General features: G+C 48.1%; 1 protein-coding gene across 1 annotated transcript in view; it reads right to left on the bottom strand.

The window, feature by feature from the left end:
- The window catches only part of SEC61B (SEC61 translocon subunit beta), a 128539-nt gene that overhangs the window by 94768 nt on the left and 6382 nt on the right, over nt 1-27389 (bottom strand). Inside the window, exon 2 of the mRNA XM_069219630.1 lies at nt 9975-10072. Within this exon, the coding sequence (XP_069075731.1) occupies nt 9975-10072 (98 nt within the window). The remainder of the gene's footprint in view (nt 1-9974; nt 10073-27389) is intronic.

The following is a 27389-nucleotide window of genomic DNA, read 5'->3' as shown; positions in this document are numbered from 1 at the left end:
AGAATAGTGGACAGGGTCAATGCAGTGGGACAGCACCCAAGAAATCAGGACGACATCAGGAAGAGGTGGAATGACCTACGGGGGAAGGTGCGTTCCGTGGTCTCCAGACACCACCTGGCGGAACAGAGGACTGGTGGCGGACCCCGCCTCCTCCCCCACAACTAACAACATGGGAGGAGCAGGTCTAGGCTACTCTGCATCCGGAGGGCCTTGCAGGAGTCGGTGGAGGAATGGACTCTGGTAAGTCAAATCTTAACTATCATATCACCCACCCTACCTGCATGCTATCACAGACCCCCACCCTCGCCCCCTCCCCTATCACTCCAACTCCTCACAAATGTACTAATAACACAAACCACCCATCCCAACACCAAGCCCTGCATGACAAAACAAAGCATGGACACCCACCACTAAAGCATGCCCACTGCACATACCCATAACACCCCCCTTAACCATCATCACACAAGCCCCCACACAGGAATGCTAGCACTGGGGTACACGGTCACCCACCCATTGCACACCATGACACACACAGATGCAATAATCATGCTTTTACACCCCTGCAGGACCACTACCCAACGTCACCAGACAGGAGGGTCCAGACATCTCCACCCTGCTCTGGTGCGAAACTGGACAAAGGAAAGGGGAGTGACCACTCCCCTGACCTGCACCTCCCAGGGGAGGTGCCCAGAGCTCCTCCAGTGTGCCCCAGACCTCTGCCATCTTGGAAACAGAGGTGTTGCTGGCACACTGGACTGCTCTGAGTGTGCCAGTGCCATCAGGTGACGTCAGAGACTCCTTCTGATAGACGCTTACCTTTCTAACTAGCCTATCCTCCTTCCTAGGTAGCCAAACCTCCTTTTCTTGCTATTTAGGGTCTCTGCTTTGGGGAATTCTTCAGATACCGAATGCATCTCTCTCTTCACCTTCTGCCAAAGGATCGACCGCTGACTGCTCAGGACGCCTGCAAAACCGCAACAATGTAGCAAAGACGACTACTGCAACCTTGTATCGCTTCATCCTGCCGGCTTTCTCACCTGTTTCCTGGTAGTGCATGCTCTGGGGGTAGCCTGCCTCCTTCTTGCACCAGGAGCTCTGAAGAAATCTCCCGTGGGTCGACGGAATCTTCCCCCTGCAACCGCAGGCAACAAAAGACTGCATCACTGGTCCTCTGGGTCCCCTCTCAGCACGACGAGCGTGGTCCCTGGAACTCAGCAACTCTGTCCAAGTGACTCTCACAGTCCAGTGACTCTTCAGTCCAAGTTTGGTGGAGGTAAGTCCTTGCCTCCCCAAGCTAGACTGAATTGCTGGGTACCGCGTGATTTGCAGCTGCTACGGCTTCTGTGCACTCTTCCAGGATTTTCTTTGTGCACAGCCAAGCCTGGGTCCCCGACACTCTAACCTGCAGTGCACAACCTTCTGAGTTGTCCTTCGGTGTCGTGGGACTCCCTTTGGTGACTTCGGGTGGACTCCGGTCCACTCCTCTTCCAAGTGCCTGTTCCGGTACTTCTGCAGGGGCTGCCTGCTTCTTTCTGTGAGGGCTCCCTGAGTTGCTGGGCGCCCCCCTCTGTCTCCTCATCCAAGTGGCGACATCCTGGTCCCTCCTGGGCCACAGCAGCATCCAAAAACCCTAACCGCGACCCTTGCAGCTAGCAAGGCTTGTTTGCGGTCTTTCTGCATGGGAACACCTCTGCAAGCTTCTTCACGACGTGGGACATCTTTTGACGAAAGGAGAAGTTCCTGGCACCTTCCGTTTTTGCAGAATCTTCGGCTTCTTCCACTCGGAGGCAGCCCTTTTGCACCTTCATCTGGGGTTTAGTGGGCTCCTGCCCCCCCGGACACTTGCGTGACAGGTCCTCAGGTCCAGGAATCCGTCTTCAGTGTTTTGCTGGTGGTTGTGGTTCTTGCAGAATCCCCTATCTCGACTATACTGTCTTTCTGGGGTAGTAGGGTAACCTTACTCCTACTTTTCAGGGTCTTGGGGTGGGGTATCTTGGACACCCTTACTGTTTTCTCACAGTCCCAGCGACCCTTTACAACCTACACTAGGCCCAGGGTCATTCGTGGTTCGCATTCCACTTTTGGAGTATATGGTTGTGTTGCCCCTAGGCCTATTCCTACAAATTGCATTCTATTGTGATTCTACATTGTTTGCACTACTTTTCTTACTGTACCTCCTAAGTGAGGGTAGGTATCCTCTGAAATACTTTTGGCATATTGCCACTAAAATAAAGTACCTTTATTTTTAGTAACTCTGAGTATTGTGTTTTCTTGTGATATAGTGCTATATGATATAAGTGGTATAGTAGGAGCTTTGCATGTCTCCTAGTTCAGCCTAAGCTGCTTTGCCATAGCTACCTCTATCAGCCTCAGCTGCTGGAAACACCTCTATTCTACTAATAAGGGATAACTGGACCTGGCACAAGGTGTATTCTACTAATAAGGGATAACTGGACCGTACCACAAGGTACCCACTATAAGCCAGGCCAGCCTCCTACACACCCTGACCACCTTAAACTGCCATTGCTCCTATGCCCCTTTGGACAATGCACCTGTGAAACAAATAGACTGGACTTCAATCACAAAACAATCTGAAGTCAGTCTGTGCTTTCACAAATGTGTAATTGCAATATCTATGGAATATAGCAATGCCAATGTACTTGTTCACATACCAATGTAACACAGCTGTAGGCCAGAAGTAAGCATAGCAGAGTGCACAAAGTGGGACCCAGATCTCTGAAGTGGAAATCAAAGTCACAAGTCAGTGTCCATACACTGAGTGAAAATGACAGACTTAAGCTAGCTCCAACAATAGTATGATTTGTGGGAAGCAGTTACATCTTCTTACCTGTGTCTCACTGGAAGTATTGCATGATGAAGTTGTTTCGGTTGTCCACATCCTCTTTTTCTGCCTCCTCTTCTTCACTGTCCACAGCTGCCACAAGACCACCATCTGGCCCATCCTCCTGCAGAAAAGGAACCTGCCGTCGCAAAGCCAGGTTGTGCAGCAAGCAGCAGGCCACGATTATCTGGCACACCTTCTTCGGTGAGTAGTATAGGGATCCACCTGTCAGATGGAGGCACCAGAATCTGGCCTTCAGCAGGCCGAAGGTGCATTCTATAATCCTCCTTGTTTGCCCATGTGCCTCATTGTAGCGTTCCTCTGCCCTTGTCCTGGGATTCCTCACTGGAGTCAGTAGGCATGACAGGTTGGGGTAACCAGAGTCACCTGCAAATGTCGAGGAACATCTGTTAGACGCACACTAACCCTTAGGGACAAGCCCATACCAAGACACCTATTAACTGTATTGGGACCTTGGGCTCACCTATTAGCCACACCCGGTGCCTCTGGAGTTGCCCCATCACATAAGGGATGCTGCTATTCCTTAAAATGTAAGCGTCATGCACAGAGCCAGGATACTTGGCATTGAAATGGGAGATGTACTGGTCTGCCAAACACACCATCTGCACATTCATCGAATGGTAGCTTTTGCGGTTTCTGTACACCTGTTCAATCCTCCAGGGATTGGGGGGGGGGGTACAAATGCCACGTGTTCCATCAATGGCACCAATGATGTTGGGGATATGTCCCAGGGCATATAAGTCACCTCTTTCACTGTGGGCAAATCATCCACCTGAGGGAAAACGATGTAGCTGCGGATGTGTTTCAGCAGGGCAGATAACACTCTGGACAACACGTTACAGAACATTGGCTGGGACATCCCTGATGCCATGGCCACTGTTGTTTGAAAAGACCCACTGGCCAGGAAATGGAGTACAGACAGGACCTGCACTAGAGAGGGGATTCCTGTGGGATGGCGGATAGCTGACATCAGGTCTGGCTCCAACTGGGCGCACAGTTCCTGGATTGTTGCACGATCAAGTCTGTAGGTGATTATGATGTGTCTCTCTTCCATTGTCAACAGGTCCACAGGGGTCTGTACACCGGAGGATGCCGCCATCTCATCACCTGCCCCAGCAGACGTGCCCTATGGAGGAGAACAGCGAGCAGAGAGTCATCCAACACTGAGGTAGCACAATGTGTTATTTTCAGAAATGTTTGTAATTCGCAATGTGCCGGTATCTGTCTGTATTCCCGGCCTAGATAGGTGTGACGCAGTTTTTCTTCATCCCATGTGGCCCCTTGAAATGGCGGCTGCCTGACCTGTAAGGTGGGAAAAGGGGAAATGAGGTAACTGCGCTGGCGTTGTACACAGCTGCGGTGGGCGGTCAAAGACCGCGGCGCAATTCTGCATGGGTTAACATTGGGCCCTATGGGTCCCTGGAGCCAATGACGATGTACGCCGGCGGTGACGGTACGCACCGCCGCGGACGTGACTGGCATTTTCTAGCTGTTCACTCACTTGATACCTGACCTTCAACAGGAGAGGACCTACACTGCAGGTGCTGCTGTGACCTGTGTCTAGAAGTGGCGATGGCTACAGTGTCTGGGGAAAGGGCCCCTGCCTTCACATCGGAGGAGTTAGAGAAACTAGTGGATGGGGTCCTACCCCAGTACGCGCAACTGTACGGTCCTCCAGACAAACAGGTGAGTACACTGTGAGCATGCTGCGTGGGCAATGCCTGTTTTGAGTGGTGTGGATGGAAGATACATGCGGGGGGCGCTGAGGCCTGCATGTGCGGATGGTGAGTATATGTGCGTCAGGGCATGGGTGGTAAGAGCCATCTACACCTAGTCAGGCTCCTGTGACTTCCAGGTGTGCAGCAAAAGGCTTAGGCCTCGTACCCCATGGGCATGTGAATTTTATAGGAACTGTTAGTGCCTGGCGTAGTGCTGAGGGCTGCTCACTGTGTGTTGTGTCCGCCAACGGTAGTGGTGTTGCATTCATTGAACATGTTTTTCTTTTGTCTCCCCCCCCCCCCACTTTTTTTGTTGTCTCCCTGTTCTTGTGTGCAATAGCATCATCAGGCGGAGGAGCAGTGGCACTGGAGCAGGAGGGAACTGCAACCCACTTGGCCCTGGAGGGTGAAGCAACGGAGTCTGAAGCCACCAGTGGGACAGAGGGCGAGGGGAGCTCCACGACAGGGACAGGAGCATACACCAGTGACAGCGACACCTCCTCTGAAGGGAGCCCCCTTGGGGTGGCGGGCACCTCTGTGCCCACCGCATTAACAGGTACAGCCGCCACCCCCCCACCAGCACTGCCCTCCCAGCAGCCCCTCAGAGTGTTTCCCATGCACGCTCACCCAGGAGAGTGGGCATCTCCTTCACCCCAGGCACCTCAGGCCCTGCCCCAGTCAGCCCTGCTGCCCCAGTGAGGAGGCTATTGACCTCCTGAGATCCCTCACTGTTGGGCAATCTACCATTTTGAATGCCATCCAGGATGTTGAGAGGCATTTGCAACAAACAAATGCATACCTGGAGGGCATTCATTCTGGGCAGGCGGCCCAACAGAGAGCATTTCAGGCTCTGGCCTCAGCACTGATGGCAGCCATTGTCCCTGTGTCCAGCCTCCCCCCTCCAACTTCCTCCACCCCAACCCAATCCCCTGTACCTCAGCCTATCCCAAGCAGACCATCAGACCAGCATGCACACTCATCAACACACAAGAGTGGACAAGGCAAACATAAGCACTACACATCCCACAGGCACTCGCACAAGCACCATACCATGCAGACACAGCAACATCCACTGCCTCCACTGTGTCCCCCTCCTCCACATCCTCCTCCTCCCTCCCAGTCTCGTCTCCACTCACACCTGCATGCACTACATCTTCAGCCACTGCCTCCATCACCAGCACGCCCATCACCACACACCGCTCACGTGCAATCACCACCCCCACTACCATGCATATATCCCCTTGTGTCCTCTCCCAGTGTATCTGTGAGCCCTTCTCCCAAAGTACACAAACACAGGCACACACCCACCCACCCAACAGCCATCCCCCTCACAACAACCTCCGGCCCATGCACCTTCACCCAAATTCAGCAAACGTACACCTCCTACAACCACTACCTCTTCCTCCACTCCCAAACCCCCTCCATCTTCCCGTCCCAGTGTGTCTAAGAAGCTTTTCCTGGCTAACATTGACCTCTTCCCTTCACCTCTACCCCACCCCCCGTCCTTCTTCCCCCAGGACCAGGCTTTCCAGGTCTCAGCACAGCACCTCAGCCACCAAATCCCCAGGCACAGTGGTGCCAGCAACTGCAGGGTCATGGAGTTCATCACCCATCAGAGCTGCCAGTGTGCCACGTAGAGACGGCAAGGACATTCCGCTAGGTGCCCACATCCCGGAGGGAGAAGCCGCACCTACCAGACACCAAGGGCTCTGCAAAAACAAAAGGGAATAGTGGCAAGACACCTTCGGCACCATCAAAGGTGGGGAAGGGACAAAAGCAGAAGAGCAGGTCAGGACAGGGCACAGTGGCACCGACTGAGGGACCAGTGTAACCCCTTCTGTCCACGACAACACCAACCTGTACGGCGGCAAACACCGCAAGCTGCACCGCCACCTGCACTGCCACCGGCACGTCTGAAGCCTCAGCAACAGTCCCCATTCTCTTACCCAGTGGGCAGCCGTCCGAGGCTGCAGGAGATGTCCTGCTGTGTCCATCAGCAGGTGCTGACCCCTGCACCACCACCAGCACTGCCGCCACAGACACCGCCGCAAGCACCACCAGCCCCGCAACGTGCTCGGACAGTGGCACCACCGCTGACATGGCTACCCACCCCAGTGGTCAGTCGTCCGAGGCTGGGCACCAGGCCCCCTCCAGAACCAGTGGAGACTGTTATCCACTTGAGAGACTGTGGCTTTGCACTCCCCAGGATAAAGCAGTGGGCAACCCACCCACTGGAGAGACTTGAAAGACTGTGGCTTTGCACTCCCCAGGATAAAGCAGTGGGCAAACCACCCACTGGAGAGACTTGAGACTGTGGCTTTGCACTCCCCAGGATACAGCAATGGGCATGGAGCCCCCTCGTGCAGCAGTAGCGTTGTGCGTTCATCTGGCTGAGGTGCCCCCCTCCCCCGGATGTGCCTGTTTATTATCGATCTGATGCCCCAGCAGTGTTCTCTCCGTTTCCAGTCAGGTATCTTGTGTGGGCTTCGCCCATGCATTTTGGGACCAGTGGTCCACGGACAATGATTGGTACACTATCCAGACTTGTGTAGTTGGTGTACATATTTGTATATACTGAATTTTGAACTTTGACTTATCAGATTTTTCATGATTACAATCGTTACAATCATTTAATTTTGTCCTTGCGTTCTTCCGGGGGGTGGGGGGTGTATATGGAATGTTGCTGCATGTATTTGTGTGTATGTTGTTGGGGGTGAGGGTAGGAGTGGGGGTGTTGCGTGTGTGTGTCACTCTCTCCCCCCCCTGTGTTGTAGGTGCAGTACTCACCGTGGTCGTCGACGGCATCTGTCCTGCTCCTGATAGAGCAGGAGTAAGAGCAGCATAGGCAGGACCTGTAGTTCGGGCTCCATGGCTTCCTGGTTCCTCGTTGGGTGTCGATAGGCGAGTGGTTTCCCTTCTGTGTACTGTTTCTGCCATGCTTTTGAGAGCGTTGGTTCCGCCCCGGAAAAGGTGGCGGATAGGCCTGTTGTGACAGGGTGGGCGGTACATTGTGTTCCGCCTGTATGTTGGCGGTTACCGCGGCGGTGTTTGTTTGCACCTCCGTGGCGGTCGGAGTGTTAAAGTGGCTGTATATGTTGCCAGTTTCCGCCATGATCGTGATTCCATTTTCTTTCCCGCTGGCATGTTGGCGGTATTACCGCCGCTTTAACACCGACCACCAGGGTTGTAATGAGGGCCTTAGTCTCATATTGTTAACCTTTTCAATCGTGTGTACACTTTTTCCCCCCAGGAACCACTGTCAGAAGTTTAGTGTGATCTTACAACGTTTAGAGTACTCACCCTAATAATAAAGGCTTTGCATTAATGAACCATAAATACAAATTCGAAAAGCATAAACATGTGGACACAAATATTACCTCAACTGCAGACAGTTACCTTCCCTGTAAACTGGCAGCCAAAGAGTTTGTGCTGCAGGTGGTTGGGCCTACTTGTCCCAAGGACAAAATAAACTTGAAAACGTGTTGTCCTTGACCCTAAAGAATATTTAGTCGGGCTAGGACCGGATCCTTGCAGTCATCACCAATCCACCTTATCCCTTACTGCACTCCCTACTTTCTGCCAAGCACTTCTAGATTTGCTGCAGATTGTTGCAGCATTCCTATGGAGCCTTAATCCGACCATGCCAAACATGACCTCAACTGACTCTCTGGCCATTCACAGTCACATATTACCCTCAGTCTTCCAGTCAACTTCGGAAACTCTTGTTCTTCTACTAATCTGTTTAGCTTCACTGTACAATCCTTTCCCCCCATTAGGTCTAAGCTCCCATTAATTCCCGGTCACCCACCTATCCACGCTAATCCCGTTTGTTGTGATAAGGCCCCAAAACTCCTATCGGCTAGGGAAGAACACCTAGGCTCAGCGCCCACCCTCTGTATTCCATGATGGTATGGCATGATCTGAGACTGCACATATTCAATCATATGTCTTTTCTTCCTGTGAAAGGCAGGGTAATATACCATCTAATGAATGCAATACTACATGTTTGCCAAGCTAATGGCACATAGATATAAAGCTACATTCATAAAATTCTCTACCTCGAAAAGCACAAAATATGCACAATTTCTGGCAGAACCATGGGCAACGACACAGCTCTAAGCCATATAAGTGGTTAAGGATTTTGCCACCACAATGGTGCATCAAGTAACAGTCATACTTTCACACGCAGTGTACATCTGAAAACTTGGTTGTCATCATGCACAAATCATTGTTGCATTCCACAGAGGGTAAGATTCAGTCACGACAACATCACATCCCTAAACTCTCGCCAATCTATTTATCAGTCATACAGAAGATGTTAAAAAAAAAATAATACACAACACCTTCATGTGCTTAACAATGCATCAAGGTCAGAGGACACGATACTTCAAATCATTCATCCAAAGCAAAACAATGAGCGACCGCTCACCCCAGCAAAATAAGACAAATGGTAATGTCAATACATATGCCTCTGTACAATTAACCAGCCACTACTGAGCAGAATCAATCAGTACACAATATATCATAAACTTACAGGCATTGCTAAATTTGATTCATCCTTGAATGAAATGTAACGCAACTAAATTTTGAATCTGGTAGCTACTATCCCAGAACCTAAAGTATACTACTGGACCCTGCAAATTAGTATAGAGCATCACAGAAATGCACATAACCTAATTGTTCCTTCTTGCAGCAGTGCACATTACGCCAGAAGAAGAAACAACTGCTCCATCAGTCAGTCTTTAATGTCAGGGTTCAGAACTGCCTATGTTTCAGTTGGCTGTTATGTTTCAGTAAGTGCTGGCCACTTAATCATACTTCTCTACTCCACTCTAGTCAGGCTCCATAATAGTAAAGATTGCTTTACCTTTCGAGCGACTGCTTACAACCATGATATAAAGATGGAAATTGCAACTTCCTGGAACAGTTGGACTACTGTAGAATACACATGTGCCCTGTTCCGAATTCTGCAAATGGGCTAATGTTGACTTGAACACTATGCCACCAAACAGCTGAATACCAAGAAGTTCAAAATCGTTCTCTCTCTATACAAGCTTAACTGCTTCCCAATGATCGCCTCACTCTCACCAATCTTCCCAAACACACAGGTCAACCGAAAAGGTTTATCCAGCTCCATGAAATGGCCAGGGACTAAAGTCTTCGTAATCTGTGTTTCAAAATGGTTGACCCTATTTGCAAAGTATGTTGAAAATCTACAAATTACCTGGATTTAACAGTTCAGCAAAGGAAACTGGCATATTACAAAGAAGGGTGATCTTTTGAGTATTAGTAATACAGGTAAAATGTATTTTCACTGTGTGTATAATGCATATTGTTTTAAAAAAAACACGCAGACTTCTGACAGACTAATAAATTACGTTTCAAAACAGTACCTTTGTCGGACAGTTGAACCAGATGTTCTGGGTGCAACAGCTTTGCTGGGAGATCGGCTGGATGAACCAACATTAGTAGCACTTGCAGCAGGACCAGGCTAGAAAGGATTAACAGTGCTCATGAAATGCCATAATTTTAGCAAACTGATGAAAAATGTTGACAAAAGCGGTAATGTTCAATAAATAATAATTATCTACTTGTTAGTACTGGCACTTAAAGCTAAAATTACATTTTAAGCAAGTGACAGAACTGGGTTTACAGATAGTTTTAATTATATTTTAAATAAATAAATTAAATACATCACTGTAAAAAAAGAATATCAAATGTAAGTAGTTAATGGTATTAATACAACGCAAACCTATGATGGCAAAGGAGAGCTGCACAATGGCAAAACCTAATGAAAACATTTAAAACCATTTACAATGAGGTAAAATTTTGAGGCTGTTTTGTCTGTAACGTGCAAAAGGTTGTGATCTGTATACAGGTATTTTCTTTCTGATTTGGAGCAGAGAGAGTCCAGTTACTATGGGGATGCACCAGGGGAGGGACAAACACACAAAGGGGAAGAAACGCCCACACAAGCTGATGAATAACCAAGCCAATAAAGAGTGACAATAAAACCAAACAATGGAAAGCAAAGGCAGTGGTAAGTAAAGACTGTGCTTTAGGCCCACTGTATTGTAAAAAAAGCCTCACAATTATAGCTCACTTGACTGCATTTGTGACACTAGCAAAGGTCAGACAAGTAGCACTGGAGGCAACAAATTCAAATTAGAGTCCGTAGACAAAAAGGCATGCTCCCGGTGCTCATATCTGCACCTCCAGAATAACAGGACAGGAGGTAGTGGGGGGGGGGGGGGGGGGGGAGGAGGAGTTAGACACTGTTTTCACTAAAAAATACTGTTTAGAAGACTAGGCCATGAATGAGTTCCTAATGTTCTGCTTCCACCCCCATAGCACAGACGCTGGTCATCACCACTCCAAGATGAAATTCCACCAGGAGTCTGCTTTCCCACGGATCAGCTCATGGGCCTGAATGATCCTATATCAGAGGATGAAGAGCAATAGTTTATTAAAACTCTGCCCAACAATAAAACTACCAGGTCAGATGGATTTCCAACATCGTTCAATAAAGTGTTCTGCAAAACCTCAGCCTCCTGATTGACCAAAGTCTTCAGTAACTAACTGCAGACAATACTAGACTAGCTTTAAATGAGTTAGACAAGGCCACTTGCGATAACAACCAGATACCTCTTCTCTTACTCGATGAGGAAATGGTGTTTGATAGAATGAATCAGAGCAATCTCTGTAAGATTTGATAAATCAAGGCTAAGGTCTAGAATGCTCTCATTCATCTAAGTTGAATTGCATCGACCATCCACAAAATTAAAGATCTGGACATTTTCGGAATGTAGTACTCTATTACAGGGACAAGACTGGGCAGTCCATTGTCTGCGCTCGTTTTCTCTATTTCAATGGAGCTTCTCATACATAATATTACAGTCAACCAAAATATTAGGATACTGGTCACAAATATAGGCTAAATGAAAACGGTTTGCTTATCAACAATATCCTATATTTCTTATCTGAGGGTGGTACTTTCTGCCCTTTGCAGGTTACCGAATTAGCAATGTTTTAGGAAGCTTCAAGGTCAAAAGTCAAGGGACACGGGTATAGCGACAAATCAAGATGGGAGTGCAGCAATACTCTGTAAACATGGCATGCTTGGAGTCCCAACAGGCAATGAATACTTAAGTAAACTCCTTATCTTTTATGCTGTTGAGACTTAAAGCAACATCCCACCACTGCTAGATATATATATATACAGGGAGTGCAGAATTATTAGGCAAATGAGTATTTTGACCACATCATCCTCTTTATGCATGTTGTCTTACTCCAAGCTATATAGGCTCGAAAGCCTACTACCAATTAAGCATATTAGGTGATGTGCATCTCTGTAATGAGAAGGGGTGTGGTCTAATGACATCCAACACCCTATATCAGGTGTGCATAATTATTAGGCAACTTCCTTTCCTTTGGCAAAATGGGTCAAAAGAAGGACTTGACAGGCTCAGAAAAGTCAAAAATAGTGAGATATCTTGCAGAGGGATGCAGCACTCTTAAAATTGCAAAGCTTCTGAAGCGTGATCATCGAACAATCAAGCGTTTCATTCAAAATAGTCAACAGGGTCGCAAGAAGCGTGTGGAAAAACCAAGGCGCAAAATAACTGCCCATGAACTGAGAAAAGTCAAGCGTGCAGCTGCCACGATGCCACTTGCCACCAGTTTGGCCATATTTCAGAGCTGCAACATCACTGGAGTGCCCAAAAGCACAAGGTGTGCAATACTCAGAGACATGGCCAAGGTAAGAAAGGCTGAAAGACGACCACCACTGAACAAGACACACAAGCTGAAACGTCAAGACTGGGCCAAGAAATATCTCAAGACTGATTTTTCTAAGGTTTTATGGACTGATGAAATGAGAGTGAGTCTTGATGGGCCCGTGGCTGGATTGGTAAAGGGCAGAGAGCTCCAGTCCGACTCAGACGCCAGCAAGGTGGAGGTGGAGTACTGGTTTGGGCTGGTATCATCAAAGATGAGCTTGTGGGGCCTTTTCGGGTTGAGGATGGAGTCAAGCTCAACTCCCAGTCCTACTGCCAGTTCCTGGAAGACACCTTCTTCAAGCAGTGGTACAGGAAGAAGTCTGCATCCTTCAAGAAAAACATGATTTTCATGCAGGACAATGCTCCATCACACGCGTCCAAGTACTCCACAGCGTGGCTGGCAAGAAAGGGTATAAAAGAAGGAAATCTAATGACATGGCCTCCTTGTTCAGCTGATCTGAACCCCATTGAGAACCTGTGGTCCATCATCAAATGTGAGATTGACAAGGAGGGAAAACAGTACACCTCTCTGAACAGTGTCTGGGAGGCTGTGGTTGCTGCTGCACGCAATGTTGATGGTGAACAGATCAAAACACTGACAGAATCCATGGATGGCAGGCTTTTGAGTGTCCTTGCAAAGAAAGGTGGCTATATTGGTCACTGATTTGTTTTTGTTTTGTTTTTGAATGTCAGAAATGTATATTTGTGAATGTTGAGATGTTATATTGGTTTCACTGGTAATAATAAATAATTGAAATGGGTATATATTTTTTTTTGTTAAGTTGCCTAATAATTATGCACAGTAATAGTCATCTGCACACACAGATATCCCCCTAACATAGCTAAAACTAAAAACAAACTAAAAACTACTTCCAAAAATATTCAGCTTTGATATTAATGAGTTTTTTGGGTTCATTGAGAACATGGTTGTTGTTCAATAATAAAATTAATCCTCAAAAATACAACTTGCCTAATAATTCTGCACTCCCTGTATATATATATATATATATATATATACACACACACACACACACACACACACACATATATAAAAAATTTGAAATTTTGTGGGAAGCCAGAATTAACTGCTTAAAAAAATAACTGTGCATAGACTACTCTAGCTAGACAGAGTTCACCAAACCCATTCCTAACAGAGAAGACTATTCAAAACAAGCTTTGGAAAGTCATTTGAAATAACAAATTCTTAATTAGTTGCGAACTCTGTTTTAGAGCACCATATGACGGTGGTCTGTAAGTACCCAACATCAGTCAACATAGTTTGGAGATCCAACTCATATCAGCTCTTGTGTTGTCTACCCCAGCTCTAGACAAAGCTTAGTATAGAATGAATAAGAAGAGATGAGCAAAGTACTCCTGAAACGTCGTTCGTGGCTGTCCCGTAGAACCAATAAATATCAGGGGGCCCTTACACAATCCACCAAAATAACTTTAACACACTGGTATTGAAAAGTGAAAATCTGCCACGTGGAAAGCCTTCCGACTTCCCTGGGCGCTGACTAATCTCCTACTCTGGGTGCCACATTTGACAACCGCACCCTGCAAAATAGGGAACAGTACACAAACAAACTCCTGCTAGGCCTAAGGAATGTCTAAGGTTGACTCAGCTCCTTCATTGGGAATGGCATGGCAGGGTGCATTGGGGGGAAAGCAGAGACACCACTAAAATGGAGAATATATCTCCTCTATGACTCTTCTGCAATGAGCTCTTCTGCTCCTGGCCGCCAGAACCACAGCTGGACTCCACAGGAACCCAACAAGACTGCAACACCGAGACAACCTCTCCTTGCAACATGGTTTCTGTGACTCCTGTCAACAACTTGCAACATTTCCACAGCTCTGCATTCTCAGGGGGGGTCGACAAGACTTCAGCTGCACCAAAGAATCAAGAAGGAATCTCCCTTTGAGTAAAGGAGTCACTCCCCTGCGTCTGCAGGCACCTAATGCAACAAGATCTGGCTGCTGAGATCTGCCGTCCTCTGGACCTGCAAAGATTCATCAATCACAGGTGGTGGTTCTGAGGGGTCCTCTCTGCCTTTTGTCCAACTTGGGAGACAATGAGCCCTTGCCTCTTCCTCCAGGACGGAATCCATGTACACCGCGACATTTGCAACAACCAAGGTTTGCTGACTCCTACTCTGAGGGATCTTCAGGTTCCAAATAGCCCCAGCCCTCTACCTCTGCAAGGACAGCCTCGTCTCTGCTGCTCCAGCAAAATCCTCTTCAGGCATCCTACCTGGGCCTCACTGCAGCTTACTCTGCCTGCTGCCAGTGGGTTGCTCGTGGGGGCTTGGATTGCTTCTGCTGTCTCTCCAGTCTTCTTAGGGTGAGCCCGGACTCCCCTCCAAGGGTCGAGTCCCCAGCACCTTGCTGGTCCTCTTCAGATCTGCAAATCTCCAACTGCTTCAGTTGCATTTGCTTCTGCTTGTTGGTGGTCCTCCTGACCACTGACCCATCTGCAATCCAGCGACTGTCGAGGGACAGCTCCTAGGCAACTTCAGGGACTTTATCAACCACTGTTGTCCCAGATCTTCACCCACAGAAAGGTCGGGATTGCCTTCTGCCATCAACACCCCCCCAAACCTGGGACTCTTGCATGGACTGGACTCTGTTCCCTTCTTTTACAGGTCCTCTTCATCTGGAATCCACCATTGGGTTCCACCGGCCTGGTCCTGTTCTTGCATTGTTCCTATTCCAAGTCCCCATGTAAGCCTGCAGGACAACCAGGTAACTTACCTTTGCTCTCCTGGTCGCTGGGGGTCTTCTAGATACTCACCTCTTGGGGTTGCATACTCTCCCAGCCCTTGGCTCACTATTCCATATCCTCTCGTGGGGGACCCATTCTCGCATTCCACTATTTTAGAATATGGTTTGGCCCCCCTATAGAGCCCCTGTCACTGTATGTATGTTTGTTTTTGCCTGTGTGTCAGTGGGATCCTGCTAGGCAGGACCCCAGTGCTCATAATGTATGCCCTGTATGTTTTACCTGTGTGGTGCCCAACTGTATCACTGAGGCTCTGCTAACCAGAACCTCAGTGTTTATGCTCACTCTGCTTTTAAAACTGTCACTGCAGGCTAGTGACTCATGTTACCAATTCTCATTGCCACAATGGAACACCCTTAGAATTCCCTTGTATATGGTACCTAGGTACCCAGGGTATTGGGGTCCCAGGAGATACTTATGGGCTGCAGCATTTCTTTTGCCACCCATAGGGAGCTCTGACAATTCTTACCCTTGACTGCCACGTTATTTCACAGCCATTTTCACTGCACATAAGTAACTTATAAGTCACCTATATGTCTAACCCTCACTTGGTGGAGTTTAGGTGCCAAGTTACTTAGTGTGTGGACACCCTGGCGCTAGCCAAGGTGCCCCAACATTGTCCAGGGCAAATTCCCCGGACTTTGTGAGTGCGGGGTCACCATTACACGTGTGCACTACATACAGGTCACTACCTATACGTAGCGTCACAATGGTAACTCAGAACATGGCCATGTAACATGTAGGATCATGGAATTGTCACCCTAATACCATTCTGGTATTGGGGGGACAATTCCATGCATCCTCGGGTCCCTAGCAGAGAACCTGGGTACTGCCAAACTGCCTTTCCGGGTCTCCACTGCAGCTGCTACCAACCCCTCAGAAAGGTTTCTGCACCCCTGGGGCCTGGGCAGCCCAGTCCCAGGAAGGCAGAACAAAGAATTTCCTCTCAGAGAGGGTGTTACACCCTCTCCCTTTGGAAATAGGTGTGAAGGGCTGGGGAGGAGTAGCCACCCCAAACCTCTGGAAATGCTTTGATGGGCACAGATGGTGACCACCTCTGCATAAGCCAGTCTACACCGCTTCAGGGATCGCCCAGCCCTGCTCTGGCGCGAAACTGGACAAAGGAAAAGGGAGTGACCACTCCCCTGACCAGTACCTCCCAGGGGAGGTGCCCAGAGCTCCTCCAGTGTGTCCCAGACCTCTGCCACCTTGGATTCAGAGGTGTTGGGGCACAATGGACAGCTCTGAGTGGCCAGTGCCAGCAGGTGACGTCAGAGACCCCTCCTAATAGGTGCTTACCTTTTTCAGTAGCCAAGCCTCCTTTCTCAGTAGCCAAACCTCCTTTTCTGGCTATCTAGGGTCTCTCCTCTGGGCTATTCCTCAGATAACGAATGCAAGAGATCACCAGAGTTCCTCTGCACTTCCCTCTTCGACTTCTGCCAAGGATCGACTGCTGACCGCTCCAGTACGCTTGCAAAACCGCAATAAAGTAGCAAGAAGACTACCAGCAACATTGTAGCGCCTCATCCTGCCGGCTTTCTCGACTGTTTCCTGGTGGTGCATGCTCGGAGGGCTGTCTGCCTTCATCCTGCACTGGAAGCCGAGAAGAAATCTCTCGTGGGTTGATGCATCACCGGTGTAGGAGGCTACACTTGGCTTGTAGTGGGTACCAAGGGGTACTTACACTCTGTACCAGGTCCAGTTATCCCTTATTAGTGTAGAAGAGGTGTTTCTAGCAGCTTAGGCTGATGGAAGGTAGCTATAGCAGAGCAGCTTAGGATGAACTAGGAGACATGCAAAGCTCCTACTATACCACTGGTGTCATATGCACAATATCATAAGAAAACACAATACACAGATATACTAAAAATAAAGGTACTTTATTTTTATGACAATATGCCAAAAGTATCTCAGGGAGTACCCTCAGTATAAGGATGCCAAATATACACAATATATATGTACACAATACCAAAAATATGCAGTAATAGCAAAAGGAAGTAATGCAAGCAGTGTAAAGTTACAATAGATTGCAATAGGAGCACATAGGTATAGGGGCAACACAAACCATATACTCCAAAAGTGGAACCAGGAGGGACCAGGATGTCGCCACTTGGATGAGGAGACAGAGGGGGCGCCCAGAAAGTCAGGGAGCCCTCACAGAAGCAGGCAGCACCCACAGAAGTACCGGAACAGGCACTTGGAAGAGGGGTGAACCGGAGTCCACCCAAAGTCAGAAAAGGGAGTCCCACGACGCCGGAGGACAACTCAGAAGGTTGTGAACTGCAGGTTAGAGTGTCGGGACCCAGGCTTGGCTGTGCACGAAGGAAATCCTGGAAGAGTGCACTGGAGCCGGAGCAGATGCAAATCACGCGGTACCCAGCAATGCAGTCTAGCGTGGGGAGGCAAGGACTTACCTCCACCAAACTTGGACTGTGGGAGTCACTTGGACAGAGTTGCTGAGTTCCAGGGACCATGCTCGTCGTGCTGAGAGGGGACCCAGAGGACCGGTGATGCAGTCTTTTGTTGCCTGCGGTTGCAGGGGGAAGATTCCGTCGACCCACAGGAGATTTCTTCAGAGCTACTGGTGCAGAAAGGAGGCAGGCTACCCCCAGAGCTTGCACCACCAGGAAACAGTCGAGAAGGCGGCAGGATAAGCGATACAAGGTTGCAGTAGTCGTCTTTGCTACCTTGTTGCGGTTTTGCAGGCGTCCTGAGCAGTCAGCGGTCGATCCTTTGGCAGAAGGTGAAGAGGGAGATGCAGAGGAACTCTGATGAGCTCTTGCATTCGGTATCTGAAGAATTCCCCACCAGAGACCCTAAATAGCCAAAAAAGGAGGTTTGGCTACCTAGGAAGCAGGATATGCTAGTAACACAGGAACGAGCCTATCAGAAGGAGTCTCTGACGTCACCTGGTGGCACTGGCCACTCAGAGCAGTCCAGTGTGCCAGCAATACCTCTGTTTCCAAGATGGCAGAGGTCTGGAGCACACTGGAGGAGCTCTGGGCACCTCCCCTGGGAGGTGCAGGTCAGGGGAGTGGTCACTCCCCTTTCCTTTGTCCAGTTTCGCGCCAGAGCAGGGCTGGGGATCCCTGAACCAGTGTAGACTGGCTTATGCAGAGATGGGCACCATCTGTGCCCATCAAAGCATTTCCAGAGGCTGGGGGAGGCTACTCCTCCCCAGCCTGACACCTTTTTCCAAAGGGAGAGGGTGTAACACCCTCTCTCTGAGGAAGTCCTTTGTTCTGCCTTCCTGGGCCAAGCCTGGCTGGACCCCAGGAGGGCAGAAACCAGCCTGAGGGGTTGGCAGCAGCAGCAGCTGCAGTGAAACCCAGGGAAAGGTAGTTTGGCAGTACCCGGGTCTGTGCTAGAGACTCGGGGGATCATGGAATTGTCTCCCCAATGCCAGAATGGCATTAGGGTGACAATTGCATGATCTTAGACATGTCATATGGCCATGTTCGGAGTTACCATTGTGACACTATACATAGGTAGTGACCTATGTATAGTGCACGCGCGAAATGGTGTCCCCGCACTCACAAAGTCCGGGGAATTTTCCCTGAACGATGTGGGGGCAACTTGGCTAGTGTCAGGATGCCCACACACTAAGTAACTTAGCACCCAACCTTCACAAGGTGAAGGTTAGACATATAGGTGACTTATAAGTTACTTAAGTGCAGTGGTAAATGGCTGTGAAATAACGTTCACTCAGGCTGCAGTGGCAGGCCTGTGTAAGAATTGTCAGAGCTCCCTATGGGTTGCTAAATAAATGCTGCAGCCCATAGGGATCTCCTGGAACCCTAATACCCTGGGTACCTCAGTACCATATACTAGGGAATTATAAGGGTGTTCCAGTATGCCAATGTGAATTGGTGAAATTGGTCACTAGCCTGTTAGTGACAATTTAGAAAGCGGAGAGAGCATAACCACTGAGGTTCTGGTTAGCAGAGCATCAGTGAGACAGTTAGTCATCACACAGGGAACACATACAGGGCACACTCATGAGCACTGGGGCCCTGGTTGGCAGGGTCCCAGTGATACATACACTAAAACAACATATATACAGTGAAATATGGGGGTAACATGCCAGGCAAGATGGTACTTTCCTACAACCGGTCCTCTGGGTCCCCTCATCTTGACGAGCGTGGTCCCTGGAACACAGGAGCTGGGTCCAAGTGTCTCCCACAGTCCAGGGGCCCTTCTGACCAAATTTGGTGGAGATAAGTCCTTGCCTCCCCACGCCAGACAGTAATCCTGTTTACTGCGTGATCTGCAGCTGCTCTGCCTTCTGTGCACTTTTCCAAGGATTCCTTTGTGCACAGCCTAGCCTGGGTCCCCAGCACTCCGTCCTGCATTGCCCAACTCGCTGAGTTGGACTCTGACGTCGTGGGACCCTCCTTTGTGACTCTGAGTCGACCACTGTCCTCAGATCTTCTAAGTGCCTGTTACTGTATGTAAAGAAATGGCTCCCTGTTGCAGTTACCCCCCACTTTTTGCCTGATACTGATGCTGACTTGACTGAGAAGTGTGCTGGGACCCAGCTAACCAGGCCCCAGCACCAGTGTTCTTTCACCTAAAATGTACTTTTTATTCCACAATTGGCACACCCTGGCATCCAGGTAAGTCCCTTGTAACTGGTACCCCTGGTACCAAGGGCCCTGATGCCAGGGAAGGTCTCTAAGGGCTGCAGAATATCTTATGCCACCCTGGGGACCCCTCACTCAGCACAGACACTGCTTGCCAGCTTGTGTGTGCTGATGAGAACAAAACGAGTAAGTCGACATGGCACTCCCCTCAGGGTGCCATGCCAACCTCCCACTGCCTGTGGCATAGGTAAGTCACCCCTCTAGTAGGCCTTACAGCCCTAAGGCAGGGTGCACTATACCACAGGTGAGGGCATATGTGCATGAGCACTAGGCCCCTACAGTGTCTAAGCAAAACCTTAGACATTGTAAGTGCAGGGTAGCCATAAGAGTATATGGGCTGGGAGTCTGTCAAAAACGAACTCCACAGCTCCATAATGGCTACACTGAATACTGGGAAGTTTAGTATCAAACTTCTCAGAATAATAAACCCACACTGATGCCAGTGTTGGATTTATTAAAAAATGCACACAGAGGGCATCTTAGAGATACCCCCTGTATTTTACCCAATTGTTCAGTGCAGGACTGACTGGTCTGTGCCAGCCTGCTGCTGAGAGACGAGTGTCTGACCTCATGCGGTGAGAGCCTTTGTGCTCTCTGAGGACAGAAACAAAGCCTGCTCTGGGTGGAGGTGCTTCACACCTCCCCCCTGCAGGAACTGTAACACCTAGCAGTGAGCTTCAAAGGCTCAAGCTTCGTGTTACAATGCCCCAGGGCACTCCAGCTAGTGGAGATACCCGCCCCCCTGGACACAGCCCCCACTTTTGGCGGCAAGTCCAGGAGAAATAATGAGAATAACAAGGAGGAGTCACTGGCCAGTCAGGACAGCCCCTAAGGTGTCCTGAGCTGAGGTGACTCTGACTTTTAGAAATCCTCCATCTTGTAGAAGGAGGATTCCCCCAATAGGGATAGGAATGTGACCCCCTCCCCTTGGGAGGAGGCACAAAGAGGGTGTACCTACCCTCAGGGCTAGTAGCCATTGGCTACTAACCCCCCAGACCTAAACACGCCCTTAAATTTAGTATTTAAGGACTTCCCTGAACCTAAGAATTTAGATTCCTGAAACTACAAGAAGAAGAAGACTGCTGAGCTGAAAAACCCCTGCAGAGGAAGAACAGAAGACACCAACTGCTTTGGCCCCAGTCCTACCGGCCTGTCTCCTGCCTTCCAAAGAACCCTGCTCCAGCGACGCTTTCCAAGGGACCAGCGACCTCTGAATCCTCTGAGGACTGCCCTGCTTCGAGAAAGACAAGAAACTCCAGAGGACAGCGGCCCTGCTCCAAAAGAACTGCAACTTTGTTTCAAGTAGCAGATTTAAAGACCCCTGCAACTCCCCGCAAGAAGCGTGAGACTTGCAACACTGCACCCGGCGACCCCGACTCGACTGGTGGAGAAACAACGCTTCAGAGAGGACCCTCCGGCGACTCTACGACTGAGTAACCAAAGTTGTCCCCCCTGAGCCCCCACAGCGACGCCTGCAGAGGGAATCCCAAGGCTCCCCCTGACCGCGACTGCCTGAACTCCATTTCCCGACAGCTGGAAAAGACTCTGCACCCGCAGCCCCCAGCACCTAAAGAAACGGAACTCCTGTGCAGGAGTGACCCCCAGGAGGCCCTCTCCCTTGCCCAGGTGGTGGCTACCCCGAGGAGCCCCCCCCTTGCCTGCCTGCAACGCTGAAGAGATCCCTTGATCTCTCATTGAAAACCATTACAAACCCGACGCGTGTTTGCACACTGCACCCTGTCGCCCCCGCGCTGCTGAGGGTGTACTTTTTGTGCTGACCTGTGTCCCCCCCCGGTGCCCTACAAAACCCCCCTGGTCTGCCCTCCGAAGACGCGGGTACTTACCTGCTGGCAGACCGGAACCGGGGCACCCCCTTCTCTCCATTGAAGCCTATGCGTTTTGGGCACCTCTTTGACCTCTGCACCTGACCGGCCCTGAGCTGCTGGTGTGGTAACTTTGGGGTTGCTCTGAACCCCCAACGGTGGGCTACCTTGGACCAAAAACTGAAACCTGTAAGTGACTTACTTACCTGTGAAAACTAACAAAAACTTACCTCCCCCAGGAACTGTGAAAATTGCACTGTGTCCACTTTCAAAACAGCTTATTGTGTTTTATGTAAAAAGTATACATGCTAATGTAATGATTTAAAGTTCCTGAAGTACTTACCTGCAACACCTTTCAAATGAGATATTACATGTAGAATTTGAACCTGTGGTTCTTAAAATAAACTAAGAAAATATATTTTTCTATAACAAAACCTATTGGCTGGATTTGTCTCTGAGTGTGTGTTCCTCATTTATTGCCTGTGTGTATGTACAACAAATGCTTAACACTACTCCTTTGATAAGCCTACTGCTCGACCACACTACCACAAAATAGAGCATTAGTATTATCTCTTTTTGCCACTATCTTACCTCTAAGGGGAACCCTTGGACTCTGTGCATACTATTCCTTACTTTGAAATAGTGCATACAGAGCCAACTTTCTACACTGTACTTCTGCGGTTGCTGCCTGCTTCTGCAGGGCTCTCTGAGTTGCTGAGCGCCCCCTCTGTCTCCTCCTCCAAGGGGCGACATCCTGGTCCTTCCTGGTCCCCAGCAGCACCCAAAATCCGCAACCGGGACTCTTGCAGCTAGCAAGGCTTGTTTGCGGTCTTTCTGCATCCTCCAGCACGCTGTGGGACATCTTCTGACCAAAGGAGAGGTTCCTGGCACCTTCCGTTGTTGCAAAATCTTTGGCTTCTTCCACCCGGAGGCAGCCCTTTTGCACCTTCATCCGGGGTTTAGTGCCCAAATCTCTTCAACCTCATGCTTACGCCTGGCCTGCTCTATTTTATACATCCATCTGGAATGCTTAACCAGAATCGGCTTGATACACAGAGCCTTCTTGAGCTCTCTCACCGCCTTAGAGCAACCGGAATCAAACCATATAGGGCTGCTTTTACATTGTTCCCTTTCCGCTGCTCATAACAGGTCTGACACAACGTTGGGAATTGTCAAAAAGGAACTCAAAATAACATCTGGGTCGCTATCTGGGGAATCACATGTGGCTCCCCTCACAACTATGATACAGGGTTTTGTACCCGTTGTCCTGGGAGATATGTGCCCACTTAAGTCTCCTCCCCGGGCTAGTGGGCTTAATATCCCCAACGGCTTCCATCCTGTGTCTAGCAGTTATAGGCGACCAACAGAGGGAGAGACACATGGGTTGTGATCGCTAAATGGGCTTAGCGGAATCCAAAACTCTAATACACGACAACAAAGGGGTGAATACAAATATAAAATCTTCAACGGATCACAGCCTCTTCCTCTAAACGCGGCATTAAAATCTCCCTTTGACAGAGTTAGCATTTCCAGAGAGAGCTAAATTAATCTGGCTCAATAGGAAATTCAAGCTAGAACCCAACTGACTATGTTCTAAATTAACCTAAGACACGAGGGGGCAAACCCTCCTGATACCCTTCTAATACTCCACCCATTACACAAATGAACGTTAAAATCCCCTACCACCATAAAGAATTCTGATGATAACTTGGTTCTCAAGATGCACTAACGAAAGAACACAGCAACTGTACATTGTACCCATCCTGTGAAGAAGATTTAGCATTATAAAAAAAGTAATTACCACCAATTTTCTACCTCCTAATGAGAAAAAGAAGACCTGCAACGTTGGAGCGCCCAAGTGTAAAACTTCTATCTTCCTCTTGAGAGCCAACGAGACGTGTATTCAAGCCACCCTTAGCTCGTCCCACCCTCGAACCCGTAGCCAGAGTGAAGGTCTTATAACCCTGTAAAAAGTAAATGTTATGTAATGCCCATGTTTCTTGCATGCAGATTATCTTGAACCCTCTAACAAATTCTAACCAATGAGGATCACTAAATTTCCCTGCGATCCCTGCCACATTCCAGCTAACGATTCTATATGAATTCTTCAGCATACATCCTGCTCGAGCCTCTGAGTGGGAATTCTGAGTATCAATCCTAACTTCTGCCTCCAACAAAGCTGCCTGAGACTCAACGCGGCTAATCTGTACAGGGTTCCTTGTGACGTCCTACCCCAGTCAATCACAGACATTTAGGTCAGACACTGTGGAAAACCTATTAGCTAAAGCCAAGCCTGGGCAATTCAGGGATTGATCTACTCTCATCACTCTCTGCCGTCCTGAAGTACTAAAGGTGGGGCAAATTGTGGGGGCTTATAGAAAAAGCTCAGGGGGAAACATCCTGAAGGAAGGCACCTTTAGGAGGGGAACTCTGAGTCTAATACCGATCCAGCAACATGGGGTCTGTCAAAATGAACAACTACGCAATCACCCTCCAAGGACTTTTCACCCCCCCAACCCCCAATCCAGCTAACCCTATGAGCTATAATGATCCAGGCACCCACACAGGCCCCCAGGGCAGTGTTTGAGCCTAGCCAGTGCAACATTTTATTTTAAATTGATAGAAGTTCTCGTGGGTGTACGATCTAAGCAGTGGTACATTACCCGAAACAACAACATAAGGGGTGGCTTCTGGGGGCCAATCCAGGATTGCCAAACTAAGTAAGGAAGAAATCATTATCTGGTCCGTCTGTGTTCCACCACGACCTTTCTTTCCTTTCTACAACAACCCCCCCCCCCACACACACACACACAGGTCCCCAGCCCACACATCCTCCGCCCACCACACCTCCCACCTTATGAAGAGAAGAAACAGTGGTTAAATACTTAGCCCCTGATCCCACTGACTGTGTGTTTGAAGCTACTGCCAAAACATCCGTTACAATGGCCGTAGACTCCAGTGATCCCACACCATCCTGTCAGCTATGACCTCTTGAGAGATAAGTAGATGAAATATTAGAGATCGCAGTTAGCTGGAGGGCTTCCCCCAAGTGCCCCATACTGGTGTTATAGAAATGACTAGAGAAGTTAGAGAGGTTAGCCTTGATAGCCAACAATCGCTGTTGAATAGGTTCCAATTTAACGTCCAAGACTACAGTGTTACGTGAGTGCAAAGGAGAGCGTCCATATTAAACTGACCCCCTGGCCTTCCTGTTGACACACTCCCAAGCTTCTGCAACCATTGCCTCTTCTTCGCCGCTCCAAGCAGAACCTTCCCTTGCCTGTGGCAAGGCTTTCTGAGCCAGAGACCAAATGGAGGGGCATTCATGCCTGCGACCCAATCCAGTTAGCACAGGTACCGGAGACAAGGCCGTACCTTCGACATCAGACTGTGTAGGAGCCAAATGTATCCCTGAACTTGTGGCAATAGGTGAACTAGATAACCTGCGAGTAAATAACTTAATCTCTTTATCTAAAATCCCTGCTGCCCTAGCTGCTGTTGGGCATTTACAAGTTCACTTCCTCTCCAATCACTCCCCCCACCCCTCTAACTATGAAAGAAGCTTTACTTCAGCCCTCGCCAGGAGTAAATTCCCAAACATGCAAATTAGTAGGTTTGAACACATTCAAAGGGGCATTCCAAACTTGGAACAATTGCATATCGCTACCTTCAGCCCCAGTATGTAGATCTGCAGGAAGGTGGCATAATGAGAAAATTGCTTGTAATAAAGCCCTACTATAGTATTAGTGCTGGCATAATCAGGGAGGCTATGATCAGAGTTCTTATATAATGAGATTGCTACCATAATATGTCACAGTAACACATGGCACCAAAGGGAAAAGTAGTTTTTTTTTACAGTACAATTAGAGTTATGAAGCAACCTGTCCCATGGACAAATAGATGTTTTATTAAATTGCACAGCCTGGGTATTTAGAGAAAAGAATAAAAACTTAATGCAAACGGGTGTGCATTGAGAGACAGTCCTCAGGCCTTGGTTCCGTAACTGCTCTCCCGGCCGTAAAGTTTAATTAAACGAACTGTTCCTGTTGTGCCAGATGCTCCTTGTCTTTAGTTTTTTTAGGTAAATCCACATTGAAGCGAGAGAGCGTAGCTTATATAATTCATATTAACATGAAATGTTTATGAACTAATGTATAATAATGCCGCATAGAAACTGTATTAACATGTTTTGCTAAAACGTGCACTTGAAATGTGCCCACGGGGATTGGCCACTAATGTATACGAAGACTATTAAAAATAACTAATGTTGATGAATTACTACATTTAAAATGGTTTTACACTAATTATGAATGGTTATGTTATTAAAGTTTGTTAATAAGTCTTTTAGGCCTTAGTTAGCATGAGTCGAGGCCTAGCCGTCTGACTCTCATATTAAATGTATTTTTCTAACGTGGAGTGTACTGACTTGCTAAAGGACATGAACTCTTGTTTTTTTCAAAAGCTAGAAGCTGAATGTAACTGTAGTAGATCCGTTCTCATGAAATTCATCCTGCCTGCAGTAACGTTTTAGCTGAATGCAACAGTGTAGATTAATGCTAAGTACAAGGTCGCCTAAACCGGTACGGACAATGGAGCCACTGACCGAAGATGTGCAAAGGACCACAAGACGATGAAATCATACTGGACATTCCACCCGCTAAAGACGTCAATCATAAGCACCAATAAAATACACGAGAACTGTTATGGGGTAACAAATTCGATGAGCTAATTTGATTTTAATTGGTTAAAGATAGTGGGGTGCAACCCCTTGTCCAATTAGATTTTAGGGGAATGTACTGCGAAAAGGGGATAAAAACCCTTGACACCAGGAAATAAAGGAGAACAAGAGGGATAGAAGAGAGACTAGGGGAGATGCTGATGCGATTTGCTATTGATCTAGACACTTTGTCACTTTGCTTAGTGACTTGATAAATTTTAGATTAGAACCATCCTTGTCCTTAGATTGCCCATTTACACTTTACCTCCTTGTGAGGGAAGTGCCCTTTTCCCTGAGCTGAGTTGCTGGCTGATGGCGAATCAACTGATGTCCTGAAGACGAAGACGAAGACAGAATCTGAGTGCTGACCAAACTTGGAAGGTAACTATATGACAATGAAATTGTGATTGTCTGTTTGCTTTTCCTTTCTAGGTACCAAATGCTTCTTTTGACAGGAACCACAGTTAGATGTTTTCCAAATTGGTGTTACTAAATTGTTTTTCATGAAGCCCAACATGCCAATGCTAATTCAAGGTTAGGTGAGGGGTTCACTGGACTGACGCAAATATACAAATGACTAAATCTATGCTTTGTTGAACAATGCGCTAATATACTATGCTTAGAATAATCTATGCTGACGTCGTGTTATATTCTAATGTTTGTGATTCTTGCTTTGATGAAATCTTATCAGAGTTGCCATATTGTGACTATGCTATTGTGCTTCCTGGTTTTGAGATTAATAAACTTGCTAGTAGTATTGTAACGAATAGGGAATAAATATCACTAAATACATATTAAACTGGTGTGGTTATTCATGAATGCAAGGTCATGGTGTTTCCAGAGTTTATTAAATGTTATTGACTAAAGTAAAGTGCATTGTTATAATAAATATTGATGACATTATTGACATATTGATTGACATGTTGATTAGCTATCTCGTCCTAAGGTGTCTTCAAACAGGGTCAAAAGAATCATTGGCCTGAAAGGAGTCCCAAAGTGAGTAAATTAATCATAAAGGGACGCGTTAACATTACTGGTAGCAGAGCGACGGTTTAGGCCCTTTGG

The sequence above is a fragment of the Pleurodeles waltl genome, chromosome 2_2 (assembly GCF_031143425.1).
Source record: "Pleurodeles waltl isolate 20211129_DDA chromosome 2_2, aPleWal1.hap1.20221129, whole genome shotgun sequence".
In the NCBI taxonomy this organism is placed as follows: Eukaryota; Metazoa; Chordata; class Amphibia; order Caudata; family Salamandridae; genus Pleurodeles; species Pleurodeles waltl.
This window is presented reverse-complemented; position numbering and strand designations above follow the sequence as displayed.